The sequence below is a fragment of the Aythya ferina genome (genome assembly GCF_964211825.1).
Source record: "Aythya ferina genome assembly, chromosome: 4".
Lineage (NCBI taxonomy): Eukaryota > Metazoa > Chordata > Aves > Anseriformes > Anatidae > Aythya > Aythya ferina.
The window spans coordinates 48435356-48462931 of NC_140300.1; the positions used below are offsets into that span (position 1 = coordinate 48435356).

The 27576-nt window shown below is 33.4% G+C and overlaps 1 protein-coding gene across 5 annotated transcripts in view; it reads right to left on the minus strand.

Moving 5' to 3' along the window:
* FSTL5 (follistatin like 5) overlaps positions 1 to 27576 on the minus strand; it is a 428524-nt gene that overhangs the window by 57900 nt on the left and 343048 nt on the right. For all 5 annotated transcript variants that reach the window (XM_084517700.1, XM_084517699.1, XM_084517702.1 and 2 more), the window contains 3 exons: positions 26014 to 26180; positions 7956 to 8076; positions 45 to 206 (listed from right to left, as the gene is read on the minus strand). In XM_084517700.1, coding sequence (XP_084373826.1) covers positions 45 to 206; positions 7956 to 8076; positions 26014 to 26180 — 450 coding nt within the window. The remainder of the gene's footprint in view (positions 1 to 44; positions 207 to 7955; positions 8077 to 26013; positions 26181 to 27576) is intronic.

Genomic DNA, 27576 nt, shown 5'->3' on the forward strand with positions numbered 1-27576 from the left:
ATAGAGCATTTGGAACATGTAGAAAAAAATATATACCCCTTTACCTTGAAGGGTTAGCTGTTTAGATAACTTCGGAGTGATATCAATTCCATTCTTCAGCCAGCCAAGTTGTGGGTTAGGAATACCTTCAGCATGGCACCGAAGGCTAGCTGTCACACCTGGCTCCCTTGCCTGACTCTCTGGATAGACCCGGATGACTGGTGGAACTGAAGGCAGAAAACAGTTATGATTTAGTAGAGAAGAGTATTACCTTCATTTAAAAAAAATGATTATAAACAACTCTAAAGAGTCTTGCAGATGACAGTGCAATACACAGATGTGGTATTAGTCACATATTCAGTGACACTCAATGCTGAACTCTGTCACAGTAAATTCTGAAGCAAAAAGAACGTTCTGTGAGTAAAACCTCTTTTCACTGCCTGTGAAGTCAAAGAAAAGCATAAATTCTAATTCAATAGATTTAGAATTGACTATTTTTTTCCCTTAAATTACTTAAAAATATACTAATAATGTACAATCAGCAAGTTATGATGTGACATACAGAGATAATTGTCTTATTTCACAAAACTTTTAACACTTCCAACACTACATTTCCCCCCTAAAACACCTACCAGTGACCTGTGTTACCTGTATAACACATGTAATCACATTTATGATACTTACTACCTTTTTTTTATACTTAATTATAACATTTTGAAGTCATGTAAAAATTCAAAGTCATGTATTATAGGTATTGACATGGGAAATTTCTTACGTTTTCTGGGAAACTTCTGTCTCAATAAAATGTATGGCTGCATTAGATACGTGCTACAGAACTACAGGAACTTCTGTATCTGATTTAAAGCTTTCTATATTTCTTTTTACTTTAATTAATACAATAGTCCTAGAATTAAATATTGCTTATTTGAAAGCCACAAAAACAAAAGCAAGTCATTTTATTGTGTTATATGGGTTACTTGATATTGCGTTTCTTATCAGGTAGATCAACCGAATGATAATTATAATTCATATAGACAAGTATACGTAGCCAAGTTAAAAAGAAATAAGTTTATATTGTATGCGCTTTATACATGTAACTAGATAACTGAATTTTACCAGAGTATCTCACATATCTGGATCTGAGGCTAATTTTATTTAAGTCCTGGTACTAAAGCATCTGATTTGAATGGTTTCTTTTCGAACTCTAGAAGTTCATAGCTTAGACTAGTCTTCTGAGTTTGTTAGCAAAATGTAAGAACTGTTGACGTCATTTTTACAAGGTTTGCTGCTTACCAACTAAAAATCTGCTGCACACTACATCATTATTGACATATGACATCAAAGTGGACATATTCCTATTGGTAATCAATGATTTAATAATCTCACTGCATAGAATTTTTAAATGAGTAATTGTTGATCATCTATTTAATTACACATAGAGAAAAGTATTTTGAAGTTGTTTCTATACAAACAAAAACGAAAAAACAAAAACAGAAAGCAACAACCTGTAATGAAGGTTAAAGAAGTATGTTTCCTATTACCCAATGTTTTGTTTAATGTAGCTTTAAAAATGTGGAATACTTTGCTGTGTCACAAAACACAGCTGGATAGAGGATGAATTATCAGTTGATAATGAAAGAAGGTAACAAGATCAAAAATTAACTGTGTCTATTTTGGCAAGAGATTAAATATTTTCAAATGCTATCCAACTGTTTACAAGAAATATCCCAGCATGCCGTCCTATTACAGCATAGGAATGCCTCAGATTTCTACGCTGCAAGAAATACACAAATGTACTGCATCTCAATTAAGATGTGAAAATCAGTAGGTTGCAGGGATATTTTAATCCCAATTAGAGATGAGGGTCTTTTCAAATAACATATATAGAAAATTATACATAACCCCAATATGCCACCTACAAAAACGTAGTAAAACAATGTGGAAAAAGATTAAAAATGTGAAAATCGTGGCTGCTAATTGTCTAGACTACCGGCTGAGAGCATGGGCGTATCAAAAACAAGGATATAAGGTTGCCATTTTCTTCTTCCAGTCTCTGGAAGGGAATGCGCACAATATTTTTACCATACAAGCATTTTTATCTCAAGCCTGACATTGTCGTGCCTCTTCTCCCTCCACCTCTTCCCAGTTTTCTCCTCTCTCTGGCAGGATCTGTGTGGCCTGTATTTCTGGAGTAGGTCCTGTTCCCTTTAGCGGTGTTCTCCCAGACACCTTTATATTTAATTTCTTGCCATATTCAGAGTAGAATGGCTTGGTTTGGAAAGGATCTTAATGACCATCTAGTTCCAACTCTCTGCCATGGGCAGAGATGTCACCCACAACAGCAGGTTGCCCAGGGCCCCATCCAACCTGATCTCGAACACTTACAAGAATGGGGCACCCACAGCTTCTCTGGGCAACCAGTGCCAGTGCCTCACCACCCTCTGAGCGAAGAATTCCTCCTAACATCTAATCTAAATCTCCCTTCCTTTAGTTTAAAAAACATTCCCCCTTGTACTCTCATTATTTGCCCAAGTAAAAGGAAACTCTCCATCTGTTTTATAAGCCCCCTGTAAGTATTGAAAGGTCTCCCTTTCACGGAGAGGAGCCTTCTCTTCTCCAGGCTGAACAGCCTCATCTCTCTCAGTCGTTCTTCATAGGAGAAGTACTCCAGTGCTCTCATCATCTTCGTGGCCCTCTACGGAGGGATACTTTCCCTCTATTTCCTGCCATTTCCTAGTTTCCCCAGCAATTCTGGTCTGATAGATTATCTACATGACTAAAATTTTTTTCAATATTTGCTTTGCATTTAAATGTTTGTTTTCAAATTACCCTAGAGCCTACCTGTAATATGCCCCTAGGAATTGTGGAACTGATGCATGCAGGCAATTGAAATATTAGTGTAGTGTGGGCTCAGTCAGAAAAATTAATTTGGCATGACAAGCTAGATACAAACTCTTTGGGCTCATTTCAGTCACTTTTTTTTAGGTAACAGCATAAATATTCACATAAAGCAATTTTTAAGTACATAAACAATGTAATCATTACTGCTGACTTTCAAAGAGGTATATTCTAATGTCTTAAAAAGAAGCCTACTTTGTAAGGGAGAAGTCATTACACAGATTAAAAAGGGGTGTGGGGAACGGGACAGGACATGGAATGATTGTCTTTACCAGAATCATACATAATACGTAATTGGATGAATCCTACATTCAGTTCAACAAGCCACATGAGATTGCTGACTCCAAATATGATGAATATATAACTACTCGATACTTCTTACAATTGTTACGAAAACCCCTGAAGACTATTTCAGCCAGGTCTAAAAAATTATGAGAGAAAATAGACTGTTCAATCTGTCTGGAATCCAGAGAGAATGTATCTGTTTCAGAAAGAAACATAATATGTATAGTGAATTATGTTCTTCTACTGCTCTCTTTGTTTTGATTGAACTGAGATATTTTCTTTGGAAAAACAAAGATAGCAAGGAATTCCTCAGACGCTATAAATCACCGATTTATATCTGGTTGAGGGTCTGGACTCTTTTCTTTACCTTAATATACTGAAAGTTTTCATTTTTTTCAGTAGGCCTTTTACTTGTGAAAATTGTTGTTATCTCTCTGCAAAGAAGTTGCCTTGTGTAAAAGCTCAGGGAGCAGGATACCATCATTAGTACATAAATAGAAAGGAAAATGACACATTTGCGTTACATATATGTATATTCTTAGAATAGTTTTGAAGGCAGTCTTCCTTTTTGTTTATAATAAGGCTAATGATATTTTGTTTGCTTGCATAGAAACCTTGTCAAAAGTAAAATTCCTCAAATTATTCTTCGAAAAATTTAGGCTATGGCATGCATATACTTGTAAAATAGAAGAAGTGAGTTATAAAAAAAATTACTGAAAATAAGTCTAAAACTGTAATTGTAATCAATCTCCACTTACAAAACATCTCTGCTTACAAACAGCATATAACTTGATAAGCTTTGAATTAAAAAGAAAACTCAAGCTTTCTGGGTATTTCAGCTTTTTCAATATAATTTTTCAAGACTTTTGTATGTCAGGTTCATGTAATCCTCAGAAAAGTAGTAACAAGAAATACTAATAATTTTTAATAATGTTCCTTTAACACTTTTAGAGAGAGATGGCTTCCTACCCAACAGTACAGCAACTCACATTACAAGACTTTCTGAGTTTGTTACAATGTTCTGTTTCAGCTAGTTAATTTGGAAAAACTATTCTATAAATTTTGAAAAGTTGCTGTGGAAAAAAAAAAAAAGAAGGCTAACAAATTAGCAGCAGGGAAATGATACAAATGTTTCTGAAGTACAGATGACTCACCTCTGCATTTATGTTGTCCTATTTGTACCAGATTCTTTTTAAGTAAAGGATTTTAATGACAAATTATGGACTTGATGTTTCACATATATTACAAGAGACAGTATTAGATATACATTTTTAGCTTCTATGATGTTAAGACCAATGCATATTGCTGTCATTACCTGAAAACAGACTTCCTAATTCATAGGTTTTTGAATATATGATGTCAACAGCACAAAGGCAATACCTGATGGCATGAATTTCAGTATCACAGGTATATGGAGGGGGGAAAAAAAATATCAAACTATCAGGCTCAGACACTCATTATTGTGACCATTTGATTACAAAAATACTGTGAGAAAATATGGCTTTTGGTGGAGCTGAAGACTCAGCAGTTCCATGAATTAATGAGACCAAACATTTTAGTTTTCAGAAAGGGCATCCTGAAGACCTTCTATGTTGAATGACTTTTCCAGTATTCAATCAAGAAACACTTGGCTGCTTCTCTTAAATATATCAGCAGCGTCAGCCACTTAGATGATATCTTATAGATGAATGCCATAGTGATACACCTTACGGAACTTACATTCTGCATATAGAATTATAAAGCATATCATGAGTTTAAAGCAGGGGCTTCAATACTACGTATGTGTTTTGGACATAAGAATGTCTGTTATGAGTTGGTCTCAGTATTTAGTCCTCAACGTATAATAGTAAAAATTAGTTTTTGTAGGTAGAAAATACAATTGAGGTTAATCTTATTAGAGCTTGCCCCAGATAAAGTTTTAATAAAATAGATCAAAATTATAGTCACAAAAAGTCACAAATAAAACTTTGATTTTTTATAAATATTATGTAAATATTAATAATTAGCATTATTTAATGAAACAATTACTCTTGGACCATTATGGCGCTCTCTCTCTATTTTTTTTAAATGTTTACAGGAAAAATGCTCAAATACCAATGTATAATATTGCTTACTACATTTACTTACCATATTACTTAAATAAGATTAGACTGAATTTTTTCACCACAAAACACATCTTTTACAGGGCTGATTATCTATATTGTTTAAAGACTCCAAAGCAAGTTCATTATTCCTTAGGGATGTACAAGGCAATTCAAAACTTGTAGATTACACAAATGAAAATCTTAAATTTAATTTAAAAGAAAAGTAAATTAAAATTATATTTATATAAATATTTGCAAACTACGCGTATAGTATAAAAAATACAAATTTGTACAAATAGACTCAAGAACTTTAAAAATAATTACATTGTTTTCTTTGAACCCTCACATTAGATCTTTGAGATCAGAGCCTCATTATCCCATTAACCTTTGTCTGACTCTCCTGTTAATACAAGTATCATTATATTAATTAGTCATTATCACAGCTACAAGTATTGACCATCACGCCTGTGCTTAGGAAGATTACTACTCAGAAGTACAGATTTAAAGTATATAAGATCTGTTCACTTCACCAGAGCTTTAAATCTCAGTGTTTTTTTTAACTCCGTTTATCCACAGCAAACAATACTATTGATCTAAGGGATTGGTTCCTTCCTGTGCTCCGCCAGAAATCTGCAACCAAAATGGTATGGAAAAGTACCACAGCTATCTGACCAGAGCAAATGTGGATGATTTTCTTAGACATTTTTAAAAAAAATTTTTTTAATGAATGATATCAACAACAGCAATTGCATTTAGAACATAAAGGTGGTCTCCAAATGAAAAATACAATCTTCTGACAGACACTTAGGCACCAGAAAAGCATAGTTGTCCTCCTTCACCTCTCCCAAATTATGTTCCATAACATTATACTTTTACAGAAAAAAATTAACTTAAGTGGAGTTATGCCTCTATGGGGCATACATCACTCTACTGAACTGAGCCAAAAAGCTAAATGTGAAAAACACTTTAACTTTAAAATATAATTTTATAAATAAATTAGGTTATAGCATGACACATTAAACAGCAGAGGAGGAAGTTGGTCAAGGACCTCTTGTGATGACAAGTTCATTAATAATTCTGCTACGTTTGTAGGGATTAAAACACAAGTTAGCTGCACGTTAATCTTCCCAGGACTAGTCAAGCCAGCATTTGCTACCTTTCTTTTCAAGTGACAGAAAACAATTTCTGCAGGTAAATTTAAAGGAGGAAAATATGATGATGTCATGTATTATCTGAGGGAGGACAGTCCATTTACAAAATGTTGAAAGAAATAAACTGAAAAAAAAATAAGATGGATAAACAGATACTCTAAGCTGATTTCCTTGAGAAACACAATGGCAGAGATGACATTAAGAAAACAGCAAACAAGCACTAAACATCAAAGTCATTTAAAGTGCGAAGGATATTAACAAGCAGAAAGTGTGGGGGGAAAAAGAACTGTTAAGAGTGAACCATATAAAAAGCAAGTAAAATCTAAGCAACTGCATTTGGTGTGATTATCAATGAATAATGTGAACACGAGGTAAAAATCCAGCATGTTTTGAAAATAGATGTCGGGAAAAGTAAGATAAGGGTTAATGCAAGTGTCTAACAAATACCGAAACAAAGAATGATAACAACAGCAGTGGATAATGTCCAGTTTCAGGAGAGAGTAAAAGAGTCTGTTAATGCAAACTAAACATGCAGGAGAAGACTGAATTCAAGCATGATTCTAGACAGGACTGAGTATCAACATGAGATGACATATAGGTAGTTTGGTGTGTAAAGGTGGATTTAAGAGTCAAAGATAAATATAAAGGCTAAAACAATAGGAAAACACAAGGTCACTCAAAAAAAAAAAAAAAAAAAAAAAAGACATCAAACCTCACTGAGGATAAAGTACAGTGGGACCCTTGGTGAGTGTCTCATCAATGGAGGTTAAAAGTATTTGGGAAAAAAAAAAAAAAAAAGAGAAAAAAAGAGAGAGATGTAGGAAAAAGAGCCAAATGATGATGATGCTGTCTTCAGGGCACCAGAAACAACAGCAGTTGAGTTTTGTCCAAGACCGAGCATTGGCATAGGTTGCCCTGAGAGACTGTAGAGTCTCTCTCCTCAACGATCATCAAAATACATGCAGATATCATCCTGGGCAACCTACTTAGGGGTGGCTATTTAGGGAGCAGGGCACCAGATAACCTCTGTAGGTCACTCAAAAATTCTGTGATTTTGTGATACATAGGTCACGAAAGCGGTCCATAGAACTTGGATCAAGATAAATTTAGATGTCCAGAGTTAAAATTCACACTTAGATATCAAAATTAACAATGTGAATGTAGAACCATAAAATAAATTTCAGGGTAGTGCATTTTTAAAATTATTTTACTAAATGCAACATTCTTAACATTCTCATTTTTCCCTACTTTATGCGTATAAATATAAAATACATTATTCTGCAGGCAACACATACATAGGTGAACAGCTCACTGTGCAGAGGAAATCGTCTGCACTATCTTACTCTTTTTAATTAACATTACTCATATAGAAGCACTAAATGAAAATGATTATATTTTATTATTTTGCATAGGAGAACAGTAAAGAAATATAATTGTATCTCATTTTCTGTTAAACTGTAATACTTTATTAAAAAGATAAAACAGCAACAACAGATCTGCTTAACAAAAACCAAATCCTAATCTCTTATGACTTGGTAATTGCAACATTTCTCCTTACCATTCACTTGAAGAATATGAGTTTGAAAGAGCTTATCATAGCCATCAGCATAGCAGGTGTAATTTCCCATATGAGTTGTGGTCACTTTAGTAATATACAAGGAGCCATCATCTCCAAAATCCTAACAGGAAAGATCAGAAACAAGGTTATCATGATTACATCTGTATCTCTATAATAATTATGCTCTTCATCTTGTTAACAAAGCTGTGATGCAAATATCACAAATACTCAATCAGAACAACCGACAGTAATCTGAAACGCAGACTATTTTTTGTGAATGACAGAGGTGCTTGATCTTGCTGCATGTATTGGATCTGTAAAAGAAAATACACTTCTATTTTATCTATTAGCTAAACTCTGAAGTCCTAAGAATGTTTATATAGCTATGATAGCTATTTGCAAAAGTAAAGCTATTTTGGACTGGGTCAGATCAGATAGAAAACCTAAACCACTGCACAATTTAACAAGGTAAATGATATCCTGTAAAAGCATCGTCATTCTTTGAAACTAGCAGATACACAGAAAATAAAATTTAAAAAAAAAAAAATTTCGTTTGAGTTAACATTTTTAACTTCATCCTCTTAAATATCTTTAAATGACATATAATTTCCACAAGATCAGAATGCAAAATTTAACTACCATTTCAATTCCTGGTTCAATCCTCAGTACAAGATCAATTAAAAAAGACTGTTGTCTTCTTTATTACTGTTCAAGATAACAGTGTAGTACAATCTAGCATCTGTAGTGTTGATATTAAGTACCAATTACATATTATAGACGAGTTTCTATGTCAATTATTATAAAAAAAAGTATGGAATAATTGTTTATTTGTAATAAGGCTATTGACAATTGGTCTAGAAACACTTTTCAAAACTGAAACTCTTCACAGTATTCTTTGAAAATTTAGGCCATGACATATATACACTTCTAAAACAGAAGTGAGCTATTAAAAGTATTTAAGTTTATCTAGATTTCTGAAGTCCAGTCTCACTAGTAAAGAGATAACTACCATAGCTCTTTTTGTAAGTAAATGGATGTCTGTGCTATGATTTCTCTCTTCTTATTTTCTTATTTGTAGAAAAAAAAAAAAAAAAAAAAAAAAAAAGGAAAAAAAAAAAGAACTCTGCCATCTCTGTGGCTATTTTAGTCAGAGACATCAGTTTTCAACAGGATTTCCCCTATGATATTGTCATTTCATTACTCAAAACATTTGGGGTTTCTGGGTGAGTTTTGTTTTTCAATTACAAAACAATGTCCCTGGCTTATTATTAGACTGAGTTCAATATTTGTTTTGTTAATTAAATCAAACAATTCAATACACCGGAAATATGAAACTATAAGTAGTGTTTGGAACGTGACAAAGAACTGTAGACAGAGCTCTTTGAGACAGAATGGTGATGTATAATTAGTGTTTTATAGAATAACTCACAAGCTAGAGTCACTGAAAAAACTTGTATCGATACAGACAAACATGATTGAACTTAAGTCTTCAAATATTAACAGCAACAGAGAAGAAAAGATTCTTTTAACTTTGGTAAAAATGTTTGATGACACTAAAAACATTGCTACAAGTCCTGTTGTTTTCTTTTTGTTGTTGTTGTTGTGTTTTGTTTTAAATTTTTCACTGTTCAAGTGAAAATGGCATGGTACTTCTAAAATTAAATTGAGAAACTCTAATTATTGTTGTCCAAAAAGAAAGAAAAAAAAATATTGAGTAATTACTTTAACAATGATTCCACTGCAGCTCTGTTCTGTAGAGAGCTTGACATTTAAGAATCATGATGTGTCATGAATAACAAGAAAAGGAATACAGAAGGAAAATATTCATTTGACAATGAATCTTTGCTTAGTTGTCTTACTGTTAATAAGAACAGAAATCCAATGGTGATTTTTCTTCATAAAGTAATTATTATTTTCTTTAGGTTTATAAAATGCTTTGATATACTAATTCTTGTACACTATGTCTGTGATCATTTACCTGCTGTTCTTTATTATCAGCTCTAGAAAGACCTTTGTCAGCTTTCTCCCCGCAGAAGAATGTATAGCAAAAAAGACTGCTTGAACTTGTGTACCATCATAGGAACTAGAGGCTTTGTTTGCCTTTTTTTTTTTTACACCAATTTATTATCAACATATTGTTCTCTTAAACAACTTCTTTTTGCTTTAAATCATTATCTGTATTCCAAAACCTGATTTTCCTCTCATCTATGGATCACGTCTCCCAAACAAGTCCTCTGTCCCTAAATGAAAAATACCACGTTTAATTTTTTTTTCACTCAGCGCATGCAAACAGTTCCCTGCTCAAATCTCACTTGCAAAATATAACTGAAAATTCAGTTCAGAGATTAAGAAGTTCAGAAAAATTGGAAAAGCAGTCTGGATTTGGGTAGTCTGAAGCCATCGTATCTGGAGTTGACAAGATTTCTTGTTTTTAAATCAGAAAACGTGACTATTCTGTAAAAGAGGACATAACTCCCTTGCAAAACAACTATTGCTAGTGCTTAGCAGTCCCAACTTAAGTCAGGTTCTCATGAACCCCAAAATAGGAAATATTATATGGTTTTGTGTTTCTTTAATGTGTTGTTTTGTTGTTTGGTTAGTTTTGATTTTTTGTTCGTTTTTAAACCTTGTAAATTTTTCAGGCCTAGATGATAACTTTCTCACCAGTATATCAGCCTCAACTTTTTACACAGAGGTGCAAACATATAAAATATAAAACTAAATATAAAACTAAACAGACTGCATTTAAGAGATCTATGAAGTGGTTAAGAACCTTGTTTGGAAATTTCACCTCTGTAAGCTCAGTTTCTGGCAGGTGATGAATTCTATGTACGGTTCCTGGAATACCAGCATGCACCTCAACACTGGTACATAGGAAAAAGGCCATTTTCAGGCACCAAAGTTTAGATGCACTTACGTACTTTCACAGTATTTATTTTGTGGCCCATTGATCAGAAATAGTAATACAATCGTATTAAGATGAAATATAATATGATCTTAAGACCATATGGCATTAAGATATTCAGCTTCTAAAGAACTTCCTAATATTAACCTGAATTCCAAAACTCCACACTTTGGAAGGAGAAAAAAAAAAGTGAAAAAGATAACATGAACAATAATTAAAAAAAAGAAACACAGGAATGAGGACATGAGACATGGAGATGTACATTCTCAATTATAATATTCTCAGGTGAGTTTATTAGGTCTTTAATAAATGTAATTAGCAAGCACCAAAAAAAAAAAAAAAAAAAGAATTAATAGCCCTTTTGAGCCCATGATAACTTTCTTTTTCTGTCTGACAAAACTACAACAAAGAAGTTATATTGGTTATCTTTGTACTGATTGTTAGTAATATAGTCACTACAACACTGCTACACTATATATACACTATATAATGACAAGATTATATACTATTATATACACTATATAATGACAAGCTAATTTGGATGGGAATTTTCCCCTTTTTCTAAAGAAAAATCTTGATTTTCTTATATGAAAAGAAAGAAACTTCTACCTCTGAGCTGATCGGGGAAAGAATTTCACCCTAGGAATAAAAATTTTGCTTTGGTCTGCTATGGAAAAGATGTGCCAACAGTTGCTGCCATCTAGGTATGTTCTCAAGACATTTTTTGGCTTGTAAACACAACTAGTACACATTATCCCATTCTGTACACATGTCCACACTTTCTACATTTGATTTCAGTTTACTCATGAAAGTCCCAATAATAAAAAGTCACTTGTTTGCTAATTACCTATTTGTTTTCCAGTAGTTATCTTCAACTTATTTATTCTGTGTGTCCTTGGGGAAAAAGAAAGCTTTTGAGGGTTAACTGGAAACATTTTGTAAAATAATTATTGATGTATTAGCTTGCCAGATAAATTCCACTCACACTTTTCCTGTTGATGTCAATTTTACTCCTACTTTCCAAGTAATCAATTTCTTTGTTCATGTTGGCAGAGCAATGTGAGTCTGTGGTCAGCTATCACATGCCAAAAAAAAAATCTACACAAAAATCTCAGAATAATTGTATATGGCACCAACACAAGGTTTTTTAAGCCTTTCCTTCTCCCTTTAGAAGGAAGCAAAACCTGAGTTTCCTAAGAAGAAATTTCACATACCTTCACTCAGTCTCATATTTTACAGATACAATAAGGACAAATCAAAAATCTAATGAAAATCAACTTATTGGAGAATCAGCTCAACAGAAAACGGCATATCCAGTCAAATTTTCAAGAAAGATCACAGTATTATATAGTATATAGTTGTAATATACAGTAGAAAGCTTCAGATATCCTCACTAGTATCATTCTACTGTCAATACAGAAAAAGGGGATCATCCAGTGAGCAGTTCATAATGTCTTAGTAAATCTCTCATTCAGATTTTGAGAAAGTCTTTGTGCATATCCTAAGACTGTCTTACAAATGTTCAGAGATAACCTTTCATTATCTCTTCCTAAAATAAGACTTCATGATACATGGGAAGTGGCCATTAGTTAAATTCAACAGGATTTGTTCATATTCAGCAAACCTGAGAAAAGATTCACATTTCTCTTACTCTAAATGAAGAGAACACTGTACCTACTTACATAAATAGAGACGTATGATTTTTTGTTATTTTTTTGGATGCTGTATGGACTGAAGTTTCATTTCATGATGAGATAGTAACAGCTAATAGATGGTAGCATACATTACTCTGTGGACAATCTGCAGCAGCTTTGTGCTATGTTGATTGATAAAAATGTTTTTGCTATCATGAAAGCTAGTAAGTTTAAAAGTTCACTTAGAATCTGAAGACAAACCACACTGAAAAGTGCCATAAAACCCCACACACTTGGGTCACTGATGAGAATCACAGCTTCTTTTATACATAGTTACATGAAGAGAATTTGGATATTCTACACAGGAGGTATGCACTAGACATAAGCACAGTTTTGCCAAAGTACAGGAGCACTAGCAGCTAACTAAAAAACTTCACTAACCTTTTACTTCCTGAAAAATTCTGTAACTTATGTTATCTCGCTGTGAAGGTGACTGCTAATTTATTTAGACATTCAAGATCTCCAACTGATTAGATAGTTTACTTCAAACAGAAATTTCAGCATACTAGTCATTTTTTCTATAGGTTTATGTTACCCACAGATATCTTCGGGATGACTCATGTACCATTTAACCTTTACTCCTTTTTAAACAATCAGATTTAAATGTTTCTCACATATTTCTCAATTTAACTTCATAACCAGTGACATTAATTTGTAATTACACAATTATCACAGTATATTATAATTTCCAAAAACCATTCTATTTTTTTAATCAGCTTTAACTGTAGATGTATTTATTAAACTTGAAGCAAGACCTGCAAAAAGAAACTAACTTTGCACTATGCAGTATACTTTTATCAAATCACATTACAAAGCAATATCTAATTGGTATGAAGATATGCTACAAAACATATATTACAAAGCAATATCTAATTGCTAATTCAGCAGAAGTACTGACAGTTTGCACTTTAAGATGACTCAATTTAGGGTCAGATTTGTGGAATGAGCCTGGCAAGGGTATCTCATTTGTACACTATCTTTCTAACACTTGCAGAAAAAGAAGAGTATAAATAAAACACTGAATACCTCCTAAATTTTCTTGATTCTGAAAATATTAGCTCCTCATAATTACACTGTTCAACTAAATTTTATTTTAATTACTTAGTTTATAAGCATCAGTAATAGAGCTTACATTTTATTCCACAGAAGTAAATTCCTCAGGATTTTTTTTATTTTTTTTACAACCCCAAGAGTATCTACAAACAATACAAAAATAATCCAGTAAGATTTCACAATACCAGAATTTTCATACAGTTTTGATGCAGTCCTTCCCATGTATACACTAACTATCCAAGAACAAGTGAGACAGACGGTCATAGATTTATTTTATTTTATTTTATTTTATTTTTTATTTTAAGTTTTATAGAGTCTGCAAAAGCTCTGTGGTATAAATGTTCTTTTGTTACAAACTACGCTCTGTACATGTGATTAAACAACCAACAGTTAAAAAAAAAAAAAACACCTTGTCAACACACAAAACTTTCAAATATCTTGCAAAGAAAACTACTTTAAAAAGGATAACGGGATTCTCTACCTGTCTCTATGTATTACTTGAAGAAGAGATAGAGAGGGTAGGAAAAAAAGAATAAAATACACCCAGTACCTTCTAATTTGATTTTCAAAATCTGAACAATTTACTTCAGATTATTTTTAGCGTACAAAGGAAAAAATGCATACTATAACTTGAACAGTTTATTTAAGTTGAACTCTCATTTTTTTTATTCAGCAGTAATGCACAATCTCCAGACAACAGTAGAGAGAAAATAAGACCAGTCACACACATTCCTTGGATTATTAGTAAAAGGCTATTTGTGTCAGTTCATTATCAAGTATGTTATATAAGAAACTAGTACATAGATGCTTAGAAAGATTGTGGATGCACTTCCTATACAAAAGATTTTTAAAAGTACATACCTAAATACACACAATGAAGGGAATGACATCTGTCCACTGGAGTTCTTTGATCACGTACAAAATCAAAATAATGAAAGCTTGCATGTTAGCAGAGCAGATTCATTTAAAAAGAGTCTAGCCCAGCATGACAGACACTAAACTCACAAAAAAAAAAAAAAAAATTCTTGCACAGAACCTTTAAGCAAACAGCAAATTCCACTCAATCTGAACTAAGCACTTAGTATGAGCTAGAGTACATGCAAAGGTTGAATTACACTAAAAAAAAAACATTGAAACCTGCAACAATTTTAATACCTATATTAGTCATCTACGAGCAACATCACAGACATAGCCTTTGCTCAAACCACTAATACCATGCTCCATACTCATCAGTCTAATCATTTATCACAAGAAAACTTTACTAGGCAAGATGAATTTATTTATGAAAAAAAGACTATTTATTCTGAAAGAAAAGACTGTTCAGTATCATTGGTAACAACTTCAAGACTTTCACAGTAACCACCGAACCTAGTTGTGTAGGAAAAATTAATCCTCCCCCACCCCTCACCCCCAGCAAAAATTCAGCATTTCACCTATATAGATGTGAACTAGAAATTGAAATGCAAAATCAAGCAAAACTATAGGTTCCTCTAAAACTACCAACAGGCAGACATTGTCAAAATTCATAATAAATTTAGTAAAACTTCTAGTTTATTTTACCTGTCCTCCAACAGAATAATGAAAACACTTTAGCCATGGACACAAAGGTTACTTATATCCCATTAGAAAATCTTCTGAATGCAAGCTTTTGAAAAAGGAGCTCTAGATTATTAAGATAGCTATATAAATATGACATAAAATGACAAGGAAAGGAAAACGACACAAGAATGTGGTAACATTTACATATGGTCTTTGGGTGGTAAAGTAGAAATTGGTCTATGCTAGAGTAGGTCATCAATAAAATTTAGAAATTAATGGATATAACGTACTAGGATTATGGGTATATAGATCACTGAGCAGTTTAATTCATAGAAATGTTAAATGCCATCACTTGAAGAGTGAGGCAGAAATACCATCTTCTGTTGCAATCCTGTCAGAGCTCACAAATTAAGCAGGCTTGATCTGGATAAGTAATTTGGTTCATGTCACTTCTGCAAGTAGCAGTACTGGTGATTTTATAGGTGGGAGGCAATTTTCTTTTTGATTCAGTACTGAATCAATGACTTGGTACAGAGATCAAACACTTCCAGATGATTTTTTAATTATTTTTTTTGTAATAAATATTGCAGGTGACAGTTGAGCCAAATTCCCAATAGGTAATTACATCCTACCCGTCCTTCTTTCTTCTTTCTGGAATGCTTGGGAGGGACAGGCAAAGATGTTTCTTTTTTTGGTGTTTAAGCATCCATACCTCTCTTTTCAGCTAAACACACTCTTAGATATCAAAGCTCTTTTGTTACTGATGATGTGGCCCTCCTATTTAATGTACTATAGCAATGATTTGAAAGTCAGGGCTGTGAGCCATAGGAGGCCATTATTAACAAAGCATCTTTCTTATGCTTTTAAGAAAGATTGACCTTACCCGTTAGCTGTAGCCTAGTCCAGGTTGTTGCCTAGCTTCTAAGATTATTTTTTTTCCTAAAATAATAACCAGAAAAGCTTGATATCCTTTTTATATCCTTTATGGCTCTTTCACACAACTCTTATCAAATCTGTCAAAAGCATCAAGTCTAGTATAATAGCAAAAGTACTGCAAAACAAGGAAGGTGGAAATATAAATATATAGCTAGTAAAAAATAAGAGAAAATATATGCCATAGAAACAAATGAGCATACTTATATCTGTACATAAATAACAAACTGCAATTTTTCATATGCCTACCAGACATTTATAGCACAAGGTGAATTTGCCAGTTTCAGCAACACAAAGTGTAGATATAGCCTACATATATATAGATATACACACATATAAAGAAAAGAACAGAGGAAAAAAGCCAATTTGAACTGAAAAGAAAGGGTTGAGAGAGAAAGATGCTATGTCTGTAAGATACAAAAATTCTCAAGTCAGTTGATAACAATAGATCAAAATACTTTCTGATAATTTTAAAATACAGGGACAATGTGCAAGAGTGAAAGAGAAAGGTGGGTGTGATAGAAGTTCTGGTGTCTCTGAAAAAAAAGAAGTAATAGGAGAATAAAGAATATTTAGATTAATAATGCGGTATAAAAATCAAGATGCATTCAAAAGATTGTTAACTTAAAGGTAAACATCATCAATATAAATTAAATCTCTAACCCTTTACTTTTCTTAAAATATTTCCATGTTTCTACATTATCTGCTAATTTGTATTGACGATAGAAAACTTAAAAATAGAACAGGTAGGGCAGACAAAACTCTATTGCAAAATACCAAAAATAATTATGTAAATGAAGAAAATTGTTACTTATTTTCATTATATAACTTTTAGAAATTTCTAGATATATATATATATATATTTTTTTTTTTTTTTTTTACTTTTTTATTTTTATTTTAACCAGAAAGTAAGACTACTGGGGGAACAGTGACTTCGAAAATGTTCATGAAATGTTCATGCATGCTTAGACTTTGGTATAAATTATGCCAAAGATAGGTATTATAGGGCTAGTCTTTTCAAAATCTTTCCGCTGCTTCCGTAATACTTGTATAATGTTAATTATTCTTATATGATTAAAAATTATACAACAAAGTTCTGTACTATAATAGCTATATCACAAACAAAATTAGCAAGCATGGATAAACAAGACATTCAGAAATAGCTATTCTTTTCAGCTATTTTGCTTGCTAAGTGCACAAGCTGAAAAATTGAAACGGGTTTCGCAAGCGTGTTGCAAACTCATCGAGTTGGCTTATTAGGTGAACTGGGGAAGTGCTGGGGAAGATTTCTCCCAGGGTAAACAGAGGAATACAAGGTCTGTAACCTTCAGTAGCCAAAGGTTGTTCCTTCCTTTAGTACACACTGCATGTACTCCTATGGGTCACTGGAGAAGCACAGAATCATTGGGAGTTCAGCCTTCTCAGTCGTATATCATCAACTCCCTGGCACTACAATTCATCTCTTTACCACATTTCAGGAACAGCATACCTGACATCACAAAACTACCTTTTGGAGAATCAACTAATTTTGAACCTTCATTTCCACAATGCCTAGAGCTAATTATAATGCATATATCTGCATTTAATTTTTTGTGTTTATTGAAGTTTTATCTTCAGTGACACAGGAGGCAGAAGATTAACACATAAAATATTGTGGCAATGAGTTTAGTATATATCATAGTAAGCTAAATAATAAGCTAAGCTAAACATACAATAATAATTTCAAAACTAATAATAAATGTTTATTGTTTTAGAAGCAGATGATATTAAGTGTGACACTTCTTAATTTAAGAATATTACCTTCCTGCTTAAAATACCTATAAAAGTGTCCTTGGTGTATTCTAGAATCGCTAGTAAAACTAGGCAGAATCGGCAGCAATGTACATGCAGATATGACTACAGAGAAAAAAGGTTAATAATGTTTTGAGCACCTTTGGTGTTCACGTATTTCTGTTGACAGAGAAGACCTCTGTAACAGCAGTACAGAACTATCATTTCAGCTGTTCTTCTACAGATGTGTTCAATGAGCTCTGTCAAGAAATTGACTTGGAAGAACCAATCAATCTTTAAAATGCACAACATTCCTTTTATTTTGTTAACAGTTTCTGCCTGTAGCTGTCAGAAATGTGTAGTGATGCCTCCTGCCTGCCTGGTGTTATTTTCAAGGTTTCCTTCGGGGCAAGGGAGAATGGACGTACATGTTATGTTAACACCTTTCAGCATCACAAGACCTTTCATTTTTAACTTCTGAGCAACAAACAGGAAAATACTAACAAACTCATCTATTTTGGACACAAATAGTCAAAACAGCTCTAGAATGCAGAATTATAACTACCACAAGATAAGAATACCGGGCATCAGATCTGCAAGATGGAATGACTCTGCCCCACTCTCTAATAGGAAAAAGGACTAGATCATGATCTTGGTTACACTGCTGACAGAACAAGGAAAGTTTATGGTCCACAGATCCTGATTCTATTCATCTTGGAAATCAACACTTTCATTTCTAATGAAGATAAAATGAAGCAGTCTGATCTAGCAGAAGAGAAGAGAAAGCCCATGAGAAATTTTAATGCTTCTTCATAAAGAGAGAATCATCATCTGTCTCAAAGTTAAAATAGCTCCCACCATAAAAAGATGTATATGGAAAACCTTATCATAAAATTCTACAGTATTATAACTTTAATGAAGCTAGAGCTATAGAACTTGCTTGTCCAGATTATTTTAACAGGAATAGGTACCTTTTAACAGGAATTGGTACCTGTGAATGAAACCTCACTGTAACCTTTCACCTTACTTCATTAATCTAGAAGATTATAGATCAATACAGGTACCTGGTTTAAATGTATCTTTATGTTGTTATGAAAATATGATGCACATCCTGAAGTGGCATTCAGCATGCCAATAATGAAATAAAATAAATATTTCAATAGCTTCAATATTCAAAGAAAAAAAATGTCAAATCTTACGCATAATCAATGTTTCCTTTTGGTGTGATTTATCCCACTACTAAAGAATTAATTGTGACTCAAAGTCAGATTCCAAAAAAAAAGAAAAACTATGAACAGAAAAAAGAACAGGAAAACAGAAAAAAAGGTGGTCAAAACTACATATTTTTGGTATACTTAAAAATAATTAAAATAAAAGCATTAGAGATTTCATAAATCTGATCAGCATCTTTGACAATATTTTCACTTAACTTTTAAAATAAAGTAAAGCAAACAAAATTGGTATTTGACATTAAATGAAAGAGAAAAGGTAATAATACATCTTATTTCAGATGAAGAAAGTCTGCATAAGAAAAAGGACAATTCAATACTGACAAAAATAGAAATGTGCTGAATTTAATGAGTCACTGTTAATCAAATCCAACCACTTCATTAAAAAAATCAGTAAAAAAAAGGTATGAGAGGGATGTAATAGATGTGTTCAACTGGTGTCATAAAAATAATGTATAAGAGAAACCTGTAGCTAGGTTGTTAAATTGAATTTTATATATCTTAGTGGTAACACACAGAATACTGGTGCACCGGATAGAATATAAGATGCTGTAATTTCTGTACAGTAATTTGACTACTATTATTCACTAAGAAAATTAGAAAAAGTTAATGTTAAATAGAAACAAAAGGTTAAACGTTGAAGTTAAAAAGAAAAACACTGGTAGCTTTTAAACTACCGTACTATGACTGTTTAATTTGTTAATTGTTGGACTGTGCTACCTCTTCCAAAAATGAGGATATTAAGAGCATCATCTCTGAAGGGAAGGCTAAAAGGAAGGAGGCTCTGACATTCCTCTTAGTTCACAGCATCTCTGTACTCTCTCTTAGGCAGGGGTAAAGGGGTCAGAGAGAAGACTGTAAAATCAGAGGAACCATAACAAAGATTCTGGGCTATGAAAACCTCTTGGGGAATGAACCATACCATGCAGGGCTTGCTGCAGCAAGAAAAACAAACAAACAAACAAACAAAAAAAAAAAAAAAAGAGCACAGATATCAGGAAACTATGTTCAACATTTTTGACAGTCTGAAAATATTTTTGTCATCAGTTGCTGAGCAGACCTTTCTAGAATGGAAGGGAATGTACTATTACAGAGGACATTAGGTTTTACTGGCAATTACATTACATTTTGGTTAAAAACAATCAAGAAGAGGATGCAGATGAATATGATACCAAAAAAACCTCAAGTTGTAATGTTGTAATTTGTAGATTAGTTTTAATGAGATGAACAAATGAGAGAAAGACAATCTATATGTACCTTCAAAACCCCCAAATTTACGTATCAAGTACAAATATTGCAGGTTTCCAGTGAAGGTAGCCTAAAGAAAGAGATCATTAGTTTTCATCAAAAAGCAGAAGTTAATCTACACTCCTTTAAAAAGTTACTAATTTAAGTAAGTTAGTAGATGTTAAACTTTCCATATGGGCAAGTCATCTAAGTTGATCTTGTATAAACATAACAAAGGGCAGACATTTCGTAATGCTATTCCTGACAGGTATAGGGAAGCAGCTAAAAGCAAATCTAAAGGAAAAGGTCAAAAGAGAACAAAGTAAAATGAGATATAAAGTGTTTTAAAAGTAAGTCAACTTCCATGACAAGACTGAAATATACATTATGTTTAGGAAAGATTCTGCTATTTTTAATGTTTTCTATAAGTGAGAACTTTTTCTATAATGAATAATAGGCTAGCTAGAATATACTAGAAGAGGTAAGTGAAAGGACTTCAGAAACTTAAGATTCGGGATCACAGCAGGAAAAAAGCCCTTCTAAATGCATACTAAAATATCAGCAAAATGCCCTACTATATAATTTCTGTACTGAGTCATAGCACAAATAAATTACAATTTAAATTAAGCAAAATTTGCAGAGGCACAATTTTTCATGGCTTCATTCAGATGGATGCTAATTATCCCTGACTCCTATCAGTTTAAATAAGAAAGATCAGTAGCAAGACACATTACATCCACAAATAGTAACCATATGTACCATAAGAAGAATTGAGGAGCACTGATGACTCCTAAGATTACCTCTTGGATATTATCAATAGCATCATTAAAATCTAACCACACACTTGTGGTCAGATAGCATTCTCTAAGTTAATGTACAGTTGTTAAAAGTACTAATTAAATACAATTTTCATTATTGACCCTCAAAAGACAAACAGTATTTCTTAATTTATTTTTTTTAATCATCTCAGAGTATGTAATACAACTCAAATAATTAAGGCTTGCTCATGGTCACTTTCCTAGTTGACAGGCTTAGACATATATCTTGTGTACTGTCAGTAGGGAAGTAGACTCTTTCAACAAAATAGAAATTCAATAGTCACAGTTTGAGTTTTGACTTAGACTCTCTTGCTTATTGATGCATTTCCCCATTTGACAAACACTACAACTTTATATTGTTCTGAGTATATCACTCCCCGAAGCTGACAGTTTAAGCCATATTCAGAACAGTACAGTGTAAGATTTATGCACCTTAGGTATTATCATTTGCTACGATTTACAAAATCACATTGTCACTACTGCTTATTCTGATGGTTTCATATGTTAAATGATCTAGTTAATAATAATAATAATAATAATAAATAGATCAGTTAAAATGTTCTATGACAAGTTTTGCTGGACAAGAAGTATTTATCTGTTTTTCCAGGTCAATGCTTGTTCATTTTTTTCAGAAACTATATTCATGATTACATAAGATTATTAATGTTGAGATGCACATATGTGGTTCTTGTACAATTGAGTAAATTAAGAATTCTCAGAGTTAGATGAACATTTTAGCATATAATAGAGTCACAGGAAAGAATAGAATGTTTTAAGTCTGGAGACATCCAAAATTACACAATGGCTTAGGGCTTTTGAATGTTTAAAACTGACTGAATAAGTACAACACATTCTTTAGTGGTTAAAATGCAACATAAACTGGAACACACTATGTTCCCTCTACATTTGTGCCTTTGAAATTAGTATTTAAGTAATAAATTCATTTTCCACAGTGAAATAAAAAAGACAACTCTTTTCTGTCCATTTTTTTTCTCTCCTGAAGTTATTATTTTTATTACATTGCTTGAGTAGATGCTAAATGATGACTACATAACAACCTTGAAGCAAATGTGAAATTGTAAGAATTAAATAGAGAATATCTGACAAAGTTCAGAAAGGAATGACCAAAGAAATATAAAACAAACAAACAAAAAACAACAAACAAAATAAACCCACAAAGAAATGAGAGAAGATCTAGTGATAAATATAAGAGGATAGAATCAGTGCAAACAGGGAAACACAAATTTTGAAGAAAAAAGACTCTAGGAAGCAGTTAGACTCAATGCTTTTACGCCCAATGGTGTTTTTGTTGTGTTGTTTTGTTTTGTTTTCAGGCTCCATTAGCTCTTTATTCCACTGTTTGTTGCTTTATCTACACATTAGATGAATATCACCTACATTGAATGTAGGTGATACATTCAATGATACATGGATATCTAACTAGAACCTTTGAGTGCTATGTATTTTTATTGCTTCACCCATGGATATGTACAAGGGATCTGTCATTCCCTTTGAATTGTAACTAAGCTGTTAATACTAAGAAGTAAGCTATAATATAGTTTTGCTAAAAAACCTTCCCCTGTATTCAAATTTCTCTATGATTTTATTAAGCTAAAAAATAAATGATGAATACATTCACCTTCAGAATTATTCTCCTGTTGCTGGAAGCATTTACTCTGTACCATTCTTACTATACCCATACACAAAATGCAAACACAGAGCTCATCCCAACACAGAGAGAACTCTTAAATAACTCCTCTCTGTGCAGGTATGAATATATAGTTTCTTTCCAGAGGTGAGCAATACCTCAATGGTTTTAGCTTCCGCATCATCTTCTATCCTGCAAATTCTCTCAGGAGACACTCTGTAGACCTTTTTTGAATTATCTCTTTGCTTAGCCTGTTTGTTTGCTTTTTATGTTTATAGACTGTTAATCCAGTATACTGTCACATGGTCCTCATATTAAAAGTACATAAATCCAGTCAATTCTAGTAATTTTAATTTTCTCCCTTAGCTTTGGATTTCTGATCATCACTGCAAGTTGACTTCAAATTAGGCATGCTGTGAGTCTTCAAAAATTCCATACTGGAGTGTGTTCCAGCTGTTATAAGCACTGAAGAAACAAAATGGGCTGGCCCTAACAGCCAAGTTTCCACCCGAATGCTCACTCACTCCCCCTCTCAGCAGGGCAGGGGAGTGAAAATAGGAGCAATGAAAGAGCATGTGGGTCAAGACTGTTTACGTATTACCACTGTGGACTAAAACAGACTCAACCTGGGAAAATTTAGCTTAATTTATTGCCAATTAAAATAATAATAATAAAAAAAAAATTACTATTTTGGGCTGTGGGAAACATAAAGATGAACATTATTAAAACAACAGCTTTCCTCTCCCCTTTTCCAGCTTTATTCCCAAACCCTTTACCCATTCCAAGTGGCACAGGAGGTTGGGAGTGTTATGGTCAGTACACAGCATTTTGTCTTTGCTACTGGTGCACCCAATGCAGAAAACTTCTGTTTTTTGAATTTTCATACTCAAAATGTTTGTATCAAGCTTGGAAAACCACTAGCTCTTTTCATGTTGGCAAATACAGTCAAGTGAACCTTTCAGTTTGAAACTGAGTTGTTAGCTTCATTATCACCATTCATAATTTTCCTTTTTTTTCTACACGTCCAGATATGTGCTCCTGTTTCTATCTCTACAGCTCATGCCATATATTACATGTAGATGTGATTAGTAAGAACTGCAAATCATTACCATCGTGAATATTTACGGAAAGCTAACAAAAACCACAGAAAGGAGCTTGTGAGAATCGGTAGGGCACTTTTGAATGCCAATCATATTATTAATACCTAATTAACAAAAGCAACAAGAATATAAACCGAGAAATTTTCACAGCATGCTGGATTTATCCTAAACCTCTCAAATGACTTAAAGCTACCATTCAAGCGAGGTGACCTCTAAAACCATTGTAAGGAAGTTCAATTTACAAACAAATATGATTGATTGTAAACAGCAAGAAAAACAAAACGAAGGTGATGTGCATGTACAAATGTTATTTTGGAAACAAATCAAACCATTCATAAATAAATAAAACAAGTATTCAATTGTGGTGTTACTCCACACACGTAAGAGTTGCAGCGATCTCAGACATACTTGGGTCAGAGCAAGTACAACCCCATAGCTGTCCACATATATAATTTTGGTAATGTGAAATGGCGCAAGGAAATTAAACACACCTACAGGCAAACAAAATATAGCTGAATGATTGTTTTGAGAGTTCTGTCAGAAAAAAAATAATAATTATTTTTGTTTCATTTTGCATTTTTCTCCATAGTTAGAGGTCACAGCAAAGTTAAGGGGCAGATATTTGCCTTGCTAAAAAAAAGATTTCTAAGTTACTGACATTCACTAATGATTCCCTGAGAAGCACCTTTGCTGAATACTTGGAGGAACAATCAAAACAACCAATTTTGTAGTAAGAGCTGTATTATGGTAAAATACATTTTTTATTTAATTATCAGAATATAAAGTTATTATAACGATCTGTTTGTGTTAAATAAGTATGCATTTCCGAAAATGTTAATTTTATAGATTCTTTTTTCTCTTAGATGTTTGAAGGCCACATAATGCTGAATGTATAATACTGTCTGCATTTTGGGCTGTGATCGTCTTCATACAATTCTATTGCTATACTTATTCCTTTAAATGATTGGTCTGTGAAACGTTTTCCCTGTACTTTACACCAAGGGTTTGAATACAAAGTAAAATAAAAAACGAGTTTGGCAAGCATTTTATTTCCATTTATTTTGTTTTCTTTATCTACAGTTGTATGACTAAAAACATCACAGGTAAGGAACTTGTTAAATATCACATAGAATCACAGAATATCCTGACTTGGAAGGAACCCACAAGGATCACCAACTCCTGGCTCTGCATAGGACCACCCAAAAATCAGACCATGTGTCTGAGAACTTTGTGCCAACGCTTCCCGAACTCCAGCAGGCTTGGGGCCTGGACTGCTGCCCTGGGGAGCCTATCTTAGTGCCTGACCCTCTCAGTGAAGAGCCTTTTCCTCACACCCAGCTTGACCCTCCCCTGTGCCAGCTCGGGTCCTGTCACTGTCCCCATAGAGCAGAGCTCAGCGCCTGCCCCTCCGCTCCCCTCGTAAGGGAGCTGCAGGCTGCCATGAGGCCTCCCCTCAGCCTGCCCTGGGCTGAGCAAACCAAGGGTCTTGAGCTCCTCAGATGTCTTCTTCTCTAGACCCTTCACTGTCTTCTTAACCCTCTTAGACCGGTCACTAATAATTTTACATCCTTCTTATACTTAGGCACCCAAAACTGCACACAGTACTTGAGGTGAAGCCACATCAGCGCAGAGCAGAACAATTTCTTACTTTGACCAGCTAGCAATGCTGTGCTTGATGCACCCCAGGGTACAGCTGGCCCTCCTGGCTGCCAGGGCACACTGTTGACTCATATTCAACGTACTGTCAAACCCCACAGTCTGTATATACACCCAGTTACAGAATGGGGCACTCACTCTTGTTATACTTCATATAGTTAGTGATTTCTTAGCTCTAATACATCAAGATCTCTCTGCAAGGCCTCTCTACCCTCGATGGAGTCAACAGCTCTTCCTAATCTAGTGTCATCTGCAAATTAATTTACCATACTTTGAAGTCCTGCATCCAAGTCATTTATGAAAATATTAAAGAGCGCTGGCCCCAAAATGAAGCCTTTGTGAATCCCACTAGTAACTGGCCTGATGTAAGTCCATTTACTGATGTGAGCCCAACACATCAGCCAGTTGTTCACTTCTTGATCACTTCTCAATTCTTCATGAAAATATTTTACAGCAAACTGTTAAAGAGAGCTCTCTTTTACTTACATTGATATCTTCCAAATCCAAATTATTCAGAATGACATTATTCCTCTTCCAGATGATAGGAGGTCTCAGAGTTCCCTGGATGGCACAACTTAAGACAGCACTTTGTCCTACTGTTGCTGCAGTGATGCTTAGTTTTTGATCTTCTGGCAAACTCAGCTGAACTACCTCTGCAAAAGATATATTGTTTTCAAAGTTAATTTGTTTTTGGTTTCATAAGATTAATTAGTATGCAGCTTTTTTACACTGGTAATTTAAGGATTTAAATTGGAAACAAAGTAAAAAGAACTTCCGACAACCACAGGAAGTTCAGAGTTTTTCGAATAAAGGTCAGCATGACATTTCAATTAAATTGACTGACAAGCATCACCATATAAAAAGAGAAACATTTAACGTGAAAATGAATTTCAGAGGTAAGACTATCTAAAGTTAGACAACAGAAGTTACTTAACAGTAAGGCCAATGAAGCATAGTAGCTGTCATCTTCATTTGACTAACATGGCAATATTGCTGTAAGAGTCATTCATTTTCAGAAAAGAATATTATGGAACTCAGTGTAAGAAATATGCAAGACTGAGATGAAAATGGACAAAAAAGTGAATTCTGCTTTCAGAAAACAGAACTAAGGTATGACTCTTCTTCCTTGGTGTGCTTTTTTTTTTTTTTTTGGGGGGGGGGGAGGGGGAAGGGTTTATTTATATCAGTGAAAGCACAGTTTCCTGATTAATGTGATGTTAGTAATTTCTTCCATTTCAGTCTCAGAAGACTATACATTAAGTCATAGTTTAAACACATTACTTTATGTCATTTTTAAAACACAGCGTTAAAATATTTTCTACACTTCTCTGGTCAAAAATGATTTATTTTACAATATCTGGAGAAATACTGAGCCAGAATAATAAATATTTGTATAGTTGAATAAATCTTTCCTAAATACAGGAAGTAAACAAACAAATAATAATAAAAAAACCCTGCACTTTACAGCATCAATTTGAAACTGCTGTGTCTGCCAAGTGACAGCAGCAACAAACAGGATGGAACAGAGCACCGAGCAGAAGAGCACAACACTGAGTAATGGTTGGAGGCAAATGTGAACTAAATGCATTATTTCCTCTGAAGTCATCTAGATCCACAGATATTCACTACTTTTTGCATTTCCTATGCGACATGCAGTAGAAATTGGTAGTACCAATAAGCTATTTCACAAGTTTTGGTTTATTTATTTAGTATTGCTTAAATACCCTACTGGAAAATATCTGTAAATTAATAAATGTAAAGGATGCTCTTTTAAAAGAGTGTCACAGTGTCACAGGTTGTGTGTCATGGTTTATTTATTTTTCCTAAAATAGACAAATTACTAACACATTTAGAAGCAAAACCATAAAGCGTACGTGCAATCATGTTCTACATGTGTAAGGGAAAATTCAATCCATATCAGAAATCAGAACAATAATTATTTTTATATTTATAGATATTCTTTGAATCGTGATGAAATATTTTCTCTTGGTAAGTAACCAGCATTTCTAAAATTAACACCAGTGCAGCAAATTCAAACTCTTGTGAGAA